The sequence below is a fragment of the Carlito syrichta genome, unplaced genomic scaffold (genome assembly GCF_000164805.1).
Source record: "Carlito syrichta isolate Samal-C Ts95f unplaced genomic scaffold, Tarsius_syrichta-2.0.1 Scaffold308192, whole genome shotgun sequence".
Classification (NCBI taxonomy): Eukaryota; Metazoa; Chordata; class Mammalia; order Primates; family Tarsiidae; genus Carlito; species Carlito syrichta.
In genome coordinates this window covers 1,233,668-1,242,479 of record NW_007252288.1, presented here as the reverse complement: position 1 = coordinate 1,242,479, position 8,812 = coordinate 1,233,668, and the positions used below count along the sequence as shown (strand labels likewise).

The following is an 8,812-nucleotide window of genomic DNA, read 5'->3' as shown; positions in this document are numbered from 1 at the left end:
TCGCCCGAGCCCAGGAGGTTGAGGTTGCGGCGAGCTGGGTTGTGCCCTGCTCTCCAGCCTGGACGGCAGAACAAGACCCTATCTGCCAAAAAAAAAAAGTGTGTGTGTGTGTGTGTGTGTGTTTTTTTTTTGTAATCAACCCAGAAGATGCGGGGCTCTGATGACACCGGGACGTCCAGTGTCTGGACCAGCCGTAGGTGCTTTGGGGGAAAACGCCCCAGAGTCCGCGTGCAGCCCAGCCCTCCCTTTCCACAGGGGAACGAAGTGGAGGTGAACTGAGTAGTGAATGCAAGTGCCCAGGGGCACTGACCTTCCCGCCGCCAGCCAAGACAAGGGTGTTTCCCCTTTACGGGTGACGGGACCCACTCAGGAAGGCCCGCAAAGGCTGGGCACAGCGCCTCACCGCTGGCAGCGTGCCACTGCACTCCGGCCCGGGTGACAGGGTGGAACTCCGACTCAAAGAAAAGAAAAGGCCCGTGAGCGTGGAATGCAGCCGGCCAGGGCACCTAGGTCTGCTTCCGTGCTCGCGGGGTTTTCAGCCACGTCCTGCAAAATGAGCAGCTTAGGCCATTTAGAAAGCAGGGGTTTGGCCAGCTGCGGGGGCTCACGCCTATGATCCCAGCGCTTTGGGAGGGGAGGGGAGAGGATTGCCTGAGTCCACGGGTTTGAGACCAGCCTGGACAGCGTGGCAATACCTCATCTATACAATAAATCAAAAAAATTAGCTGGGTGTGGTGGTGCACACCTGTGGTTCCAGCTGCTTGAAAGGCCGAGGTGGAAGAATCGCCTGAGCCCAGCAGGTCAGAGCTATGGCGGCCATGAGCGTGTCACTGTGCTCCCGCCTGGGTGACAGAGTGAGACTCCAACTCAAAAAAATAAGTAGGTATAAATAAATAAAATAGAGAGCGATGTAAGTAAATAAAGAGGGCTCTAAAACGCAGGCGTCTAGAGACACAGCGATAAAACGTGGTACTCGGGCAGACGTGCCCTTACAGAGACGACCCCCAGCAAGACCTCAGGGCCTCCCTTCAGATGCGAAATGCACATCACGTCATGGGAGCTGCCTGCCCGTGTGCTCGTCCCCGATGGCGAAGGGTGTCTGCTCTTGCAGGTGTCACATTCCCACAGGAAGCCGTGCCCGGGCCATAAATGCACAGGGAAACCGTCTGGTCTTATGATTGCGTCCGTCACACTTGATGAATGACATCCCCCTGTGTTTGTAAATGAATGCACTACAATTAGGAGGTCTGTTTTGTTTCTGTTTCAGCCTGGCGATTTGAAAAAGAGAATTGAATCTCTCATAGACAGAGACTATATGGAGAGAGACAAAGACAGTCCGAACCAATACCACTACGTGGCCTGATGCCCCGCGGATGGCTGCTCCCCACAGAACACTAGAATGTACCCTCCGCGCAGGGAGCACGTCTGTGCCGCTTCCGGACAGCACCTGACCCAGCCGTGGCCTTGGCGAGGACGGGAGAGATTCCGGGTCCTCGTCGCGAGACCCAGGGACTCCCAGCGGCCGACGTCTCTTTTTCCTTCCAGCTCTTCCTCTGGTTCTTTTAGGCATTTAAGTTGTTTCTATTGCTCTGTGCAGAATAACTTTGAGATCGGGCGAGAAGATATTGGTCACAATTGGTTTTCCTTCAAAGGCCTTGTTCTTGTGGCAAAAGCTGAAAGTTTGGTTTGTTTTTGTTTGTGTGATCATGAATGCACAGTGGAAAAGACCCTAAATGCTGCATTCTTAGCTCTAAATTTAGATTCCTAGGGTGTTCTGAAGACAAGCTCTCTCAGTCGACGAACATTTGGAGGAAGCAGCCCTTCCTGGGGAATAGAGGAAGAAACAGCCAGTGTTCAAGCTGGCAGGTCGATTATGCAACCCAGACACTGGCATCCGCGTGTTTCCTGTGTCTCCAGAGGTTCAGAACCCTGACGACTGGTTCTTTACCACCCGGGTTTCCAGGCGAGACCCTGATGTGCCGGGTGTGGGCGGGGCGTGTGTCCTCCCCACGCCTGCTGTCATCTCAGCTGAGTTGCTCGGGGGCCTTCTGTTTGAGGGCTCGGGGTTCGTGTGTTTGTGTTTCCATTCTAAGATTGAGTCTGGCAGTCCCTGTTTTTGCATTGGGGTGTCTGCTGTTTGATTTTTTTAAATTGCAGTATTCGTATGATTGCGATAAGGCAGTTGGGCTTTTACAGTCATTGCAGGGATGGTTCTTGTTCTCTGCTGTAAACTGTAAAACATTGTATGAAGACTTAAAGTCTTGATGTTGTGAAGCAGAGGTTATTTTGTCAAAAGATTAAAAGGATTTTGTTGGTACCTGGTTTCGTGTCGTGTGTATATACGTGAGGTTGAACGGAGAAATGAGAGTTCAGTGGTGGGTGATGTGAGTGTGGTGACGGCAGCAAAGATACTTTTGTGATAACGTTTGAAAGTACCTTATATTTTACGTAACGGCATGTTTCATTTTGATTAAAAGCTACCAAAGGAATTTTGATCATGGTATAAGTGTTTACAGCAATATTTTCTGGAAGACACCGAGTTTATATCATTTGATTTTGTGCTAACCTATTAAAAGATCTCTCTCTTTGAAACACGCGTGTTTAGAATACGACACCTCCTGGGTTCCCATTTTAAAACCTTCGCTCTTTCGGCATCATCGTTTCTATACTGGCGAATTTTCACTCATGAGCTCCGCGATGCATGGTCTGAAAGACCAAATAGATTTGTTTCTTGTATTTTAAGTTCACTGTACCTAGATATTGTTAATATTGTAATTTAATGGAGACTTACTTTGAATAAAACTCGTTCAATTGGCCTTAAAATTACATTCATGAAACTCGGTGATATGCAAACTAGACCTTCATCATAGCTCATTAGTAGTTTTCACTTAATTTCTAGGGCACCAAAGGGAAGCAAGAGGCAGGGAACTCCGTCACCCTCTCATGTGAGTGTTTTTTCCTGCTCTCCTCGGTCACAAATGACTGGTGAGGTCAGACATTGGCAAGCAGGGGGTTTTCACCTGCTGATGACACAGAGCAGTGTGCTATGGCTTTAATTCGCTTTGTCTCAGCTGGGCATAGGCCCAAGCGACCATCTCATAGACAGGGAGAAAGACAAACGTAGAGGTGGGCTATGGCGGCTCAAGCCTCTCATCCCAGCACTCTGGAGGCCGGGGCAAGGGGATTGCCTAAGCCCGGGGGTTCGAGACCAGCCCGGGCAACTTGGTGAGACCTCGTCTCTACAATATATCAAAAAATTAGCCGGGTGTGGTCACGCGTGCCTATAGTTCCAACTACTTGGAAGACTGAGGCAGAAGGATCGCCTGAGCCCAGCAAGTCGACGCTGGGGTGGCCGTGAGCATGCCACTGCATCACAGCCTGGGCAACGGAGTGAGACTCTGACTCAAAAAAGAAATGAGAAAGGAGGGTCAGGCACGGTGGCTCACGCCTATGATCCCAGCACTTTGGGAGGCTGAAGTAAGAGGATCGCCCTAGCCCATGGGTTGGAGACCAGCCTGGGCAGCTTGGTGAGACCCCATCTCTGCAGTAAATAAAAAATTTAGCTGGGCATGTTGGTGCCTGCTTGTAGTTCTGTATATCATTGTGGGTTGACCGAACTAGTGACCGTATCCATCGCCTCAGTGAACTTGTTTTGTGCTGAGAACATTTGGAATTTACTCTCGCAACTTTGGATTGTATGGATGCTCTGTTTTTTTACTATGTTCAGCATATGCAGTAGAACTCAAAGAAAAATGTATGCTTTTTCTAATAGATTTTGTACCCTTGACCTTTTTTTTGTTTTTTATTTTTTTGAGTCAGGGTCTTACACTGTTGTCCAGGCTGAAGTACAGAGGCATGATTATGGCTCACTGCAGCCTCAAGCTCCTGGGCTCAGACCCACCTCCCACCTCAGCCTCCCCCAGGTGGCTGGGACTACAAGTCTGTACCACCATGCCCGGCTAATTTTTTTATTTATTGTGGCGACAAAGACGTGCCAAGTTGTACAGGCTGGTCTCAGACCCCTGGCTCAGGCAGTCCTCTTTCCTCCCCCTCCTATCCCTAGCCCTAACTGTAACCTTTCCTGGAGTTTTTAGTTGCTACTGAGGACAAAAGAAACACATGCCAGCCAGGCTCGGTGGCTCAGCCTGTAATCCCGCGCTTTGAGAGGCTGAGGTGAGTGGATTGCCTGAGCCCACGGGTTCGAGACCCGCCCGGGCAACTTGGCAAGACCTCATCTCTACAGTAAATGAAAAAATTAGCCGGGCGTGATAGCGCGCTCCTGTAGTTCCAGCTACTTGGAAGGCTGAGGCGGACGGATCGCCGGAGCCCAGCAGAGGTCGAGGCTGCGGTGGCCGGGAGCGGCCACTGCACTCTAATCTGGGCAACAGAGTGAGACTCCAACTCAAAAAAAAGAAACACATACCTTTGTCTTATCACTAACATTATCAATTTTCTTATTGTACTATTTGCATAAAGCTAATTTTCTTTTTCCAAGTTAGAGTCTTATTCCGTCGCCCAGGCTGGCGTGCAGTGGCACACTCACAGCCACCCCCACTATCAACCTGCCAGGCTCCGGCAATCCTTACACCTCAGCCTTCCAGATAGCGAGAACTACAGGAGCGTGCTACCACACCCAGATTTTTTTTTTCTTTTCTTTTCTTTTTTTTTTTTAAAAGATGAGGTCTCACCAAGTTGCCTAGGCTGGTCTCAAACTGTGGGCTCAGGCAATTCACTCCTCCGCCTCCCAAAGTGCTGAGCCATTGAGCCCAACCATATTTTTTTCCTTAAAACACTTTTCTCTGGGTGCAGTGGCTCATGCCTATATTCCCAGCACTTTGGGAGGCAGAGGTGAAGCCCAGGAGTTCAACAACAACGTAGGCAATATGGTGAGACCACGTCTAAATAAACCAGAAAACTAGCTGGGCGTGGGGGCACACACCTGTAGTTCCAGCTGCTTGTAAGGCTGAGGCGGAAGGATCACCTGAGCCCAGTAGGTCGAGGCTGTGTGGTGGTCGTGAGTATGCCACTGCACCCCAGCCTGGGTGACAGAGTGAGACTCCGACTCAAATACCACATTTTTCTTAGAATAATGGTGTTTTAAATTGGACCACTTACTACTTTTTAAAGAATGTTCTGTAAAGCAGCCATATCTGCAGATCAAATCGCAAATGCCAAAGGAGCCAAGAAACCAAACATGAGGTTGAAATCCCAGCCGGGCTCGGTGGCTCAGCCTGTCATCCCGCGCCTTTGGGAGGCTGAGGTGAGTGAATTGCCTGAGCCCGCAGGTTCAAGACCCACCTGGGCAGCGAGACCTCATCTCTACAATAAATCAAAAAATCAACCGGGCGTGGTAGCGCATGCCTGTAATTCCAGCTACTTGGAAGGCTGAGGCGGAAGGATCGCAGGAGCCCAGCAGGTCGAGGCTGCGGTGGCCGGGAGTGGCCACTGCACTCCAGTCTGGGCGACAGAGTGAGACTCCAACTCAAAAAAAAAAAAAAAAAAAAAAAAAAGAAATCCCAGCGGCGATCAACCGACATGTTAGGTGGAACCACGGGGTCTGCGATCCGGTGCCATGCAAAAGATGCCAAAAATTGCACAGAAGTTAGGTTAGAAAATACAACTGTTAGGGTCACACTCTCCCAGTGGGGCCTCCAGAATGTGAGGTCAGGCCCACTGGGAGTGTAGGTGTCTGGAGTGTGGGTGTCTGGAGTGTGATATGATGCCGCAGGAAAGACGCAAAGAATTGCACAGAAGTGAGGTAGGAAAATATGGTTTATTTAAAAGCAAACTAAGCCGGGCTCGGTGGCTCAGCCTGTAAACCCGCGCTTTGGGAGGCTGAAGTTGAGTGGATTGCCTGAGCCCGCGGGTTCGAGACCCGCCTGGGCAACTTGGCGAGACCTCATCTCTATAATAAGTCAAAAACTAGCCGGGCATGGTAGCACGCACCCGTAGTTCCAGCTACTTGGAAGGCTGAGGCAGAAGGATCGCCGGAGCCCAGCAGGTCGAGGCTGCAGTGGCCGGGAGTGGCCACTGCACTCCAGTCTGGATGACACAGTGAGACTCCAACTCAAAAAAATAAATAAAATAAAAGCAAACTAGAAGATTCACCTCCCTGAGACAGGGAAGGGGGACAAAACCAGGAAACATGGCGGGCCGTAGCTCAGAGAACACATGGCCACACCATAGCTTAGCAAGGCAGTGGCAGAGATGGTCTGGCAATGGCAAAATGGCTGTTCGTGCTTGTGTCCTTTTAACCATTTCCCTTGGATGGGGCAGGTCATTAAGGTGATTGGGTAGTGGTCTGCTCACGTCATCACGAAGGGGCAGGTGAGCACAGGTACTGACGTCAGGTGATAGCAGGCAGTTGGGTGGGTTAGTCACATGCCTGCTGCATGGTGGTGGGCTGTAGGTGGGAGGCAACAGGGGAGAAGGCTTTCCTGCCAGAGACTTGTTAGATATTTGCAGTCCACAAACTCCTTCACCAAAAAGATGGTCTGTTATCATTTCTGTGGCTTTGGTCAGCCAAGAGGTGACCTTTGATCTTTTGCCTTGACAGGAACCTGAAGTTTCCTAGAGATGATTATGCTAAGCCATGAGTTCAAAGGTTGTGCTGTTGGGCTGTTCTGGTTTCACATCCCATGGAGATGTGGCCAAGGGGGAGGGGTTGGCTGCCTCTTAGCCTGCAGTGGAATGTCTGAACACTTCCTAAAACCTGCCTGTTGGAAGTTTCTCTACCTCTTACCTGTGCTAGATTCAAAGCATGTCAAGGATGAAGTCTAAGCAAAAATGGCCATGCTGAGGCAAAAAGACTGTGCTAAGCGAAGTTGATTCTGGATTTCTGTAGGTCCCTCCTTTCAGCAGTTTATTGAGAAAGTAAAGAGAGAAGATTCACTTCCTCAAGGGAGGGGAGGTGGCCAAAGCTTGGGAAAACATGGCGGCCTTGGCTCAATGAACACTTGGCCCGTCCAGGGCTTTACAAAAACAATGGCAGTGGCTGCTTGAGGTTGAACCCTTTAAAACCCTCCCTTTGCTGAGGGCAAGTCCTGGAAGTGACTGGATCTGTTTTATGTCATCACGAAGGGACAGACAAGCACGGGGACTGATGGCAGGTGACAGCAGGCAAACGGGTGGGTTCGTCACATGACTGTTGCCAAGGTGATGGGGTCTGTGTCCTGAAGATCACAAAGGCCTGATGAGGGTAACTCATTCGTGATCGCTGACATGTATCACAGCATTGCAAATTCTGTTCCTGGTTGCCACTGATGTGCATTTACATCTTTGCAAGTTCTGTTTCTGAATGCTGCAACGGTGTCATATGTATGTGTTACTCTATTTTGCTTGGAAATGAATAGTGAGGCACGGAGAAAGTTAACTGAGATAATTTTCTGACATCGACTGCGCAATGTTGATTTATGTAGTTGGTGAAAATTGCAAGTTGGTCATTATTTTGTTGCAATTAGTGCTGTATTTTGATATTTCAGGGCTTTTTTTTTTTTAAGTCGGAGTCTCTCTGTCACCCAGGCTGAAGTGCAGTGGCATGCTCACAGTCACCACAGCCTCGGCCTGGTGGGCTCAGGTGATCCTTCTGCCTCAGCCTTCCAAGTAGCTGGTACTACAGGCGCGCGCCCACACCTGCTAATTTTTTATTTATTTGTAGAGACGAGGTCTCACCAAGTTGCCCAGGTTGGTCTGAAACCCCGAGGCTCAGGCAGTCCTCTCACTTCAGCCTCACAAAGTGCTGGGATTATGGGCATGAGCCACCGCGCCCGACGGTAAATTTTTAACAGAGTATGACATACATTTTGCCTCAGCATAGCCATTTGTGCTTTAACTAACACACTTTGAATCCAGCATAGGTTAGACATAGATAAATTTCCAATAGGCAGGTTTTAGGAAGCGGTCAGTCTACTGCTGGCCAAGCAGCAACCTGCCCCCCCCCCCCCCCACCAAATCTCCATCAGATGCAAGACAAGCACGGAGCCATAAAAATGATAATCGAAAGCCTTTGGTCAAGGAGTCTTGGGATTGCAAATGTCCAACAGAGTCTTTTGCAGGAAAACCCTTCCGCTTGTCTCCTCTCCTCTAGCCCACCACCTGAGGGTATGAGATGCTAACATCTGGCCACCTCAAGATCTAAGACTCCTGACTACAGTCAACATCAAAGTCCCGCAGCCCTTTGAGCCAAAATCCCCCACCCAATGGCCCTTAAATATACCCATTTCTTGGCCGTTCAAGGCCACACTTGCCTCTGAGTGTTGCCCCCTTTCCAATCTCTGAAAGGTGAGCAATAAACTTCTTTCTGCTTTCTTCTTTGGTTGCAATCTTGCGTGATTCCCGCAGCCCAGGCACCACCGGCTCCAGCCCACCTTGCCTCACTTGACTCACTTGACCCCTTCAAGGACAGAAATTACAAGAAGACAGAGACCACTACGTGGGAGATTTACAAGGGAGACCCAAAAAATCCTGAAATTTATTCACAAAAAAATTGTGGAGCCGGGCGTGGTAGCATGTGTCTGTATTTCCAGCTACTTGGAAGCCTGAAGTGGGAGGATCGCCTGAACCCAGCAGGTCGAGGCTGCAGTGGCTGTGAGCATGCCACTGCATGCACTCCAGCCTGGACGGCAGGTGAGACTCCAACTCAAAAAAAAAATTGTGTATTTATTTTTCCATGCTTAGACCTCAATCACCTTCAAAGGACTCTCCATCTGATGCAAGACACCTGTCAAGAACGCTTTATCTGGCCGGGCTCGGTGGCTCAGCCTGTAATCCCAGCACTTTGGGAGGCCGAGGTGAGTGGATTGCCTGAGCCCCC

General features: G+C 49.9%; 1 protein-coding gene across 1 annotated transcript in view; it reads left to right on the top strand.

Moving 5' to 3' along the window:
* The window catches only part of CUL4A (cullin 4A), a 41,631-nt gene extending 38,994 nt beyond the window's left edge, over window positions 1-2,637 (top strand). Inside the window, exon 18 of the mRNA XM_021716129.1 lies at window positions 1,268-2,637. Coding sequence (XP_021571804.1) covers window positions 1,268-1,363 — 96 coding nt within the window. The 3' untranslated portion in view covers window positions 1,364-2,637. The remainder of the gene's footprint in view (window positions 1-1,267) is intronic.
* The last annotated feature ends 6,175 nt before the right edge of the window (window positions 2,638-8,812 follow it).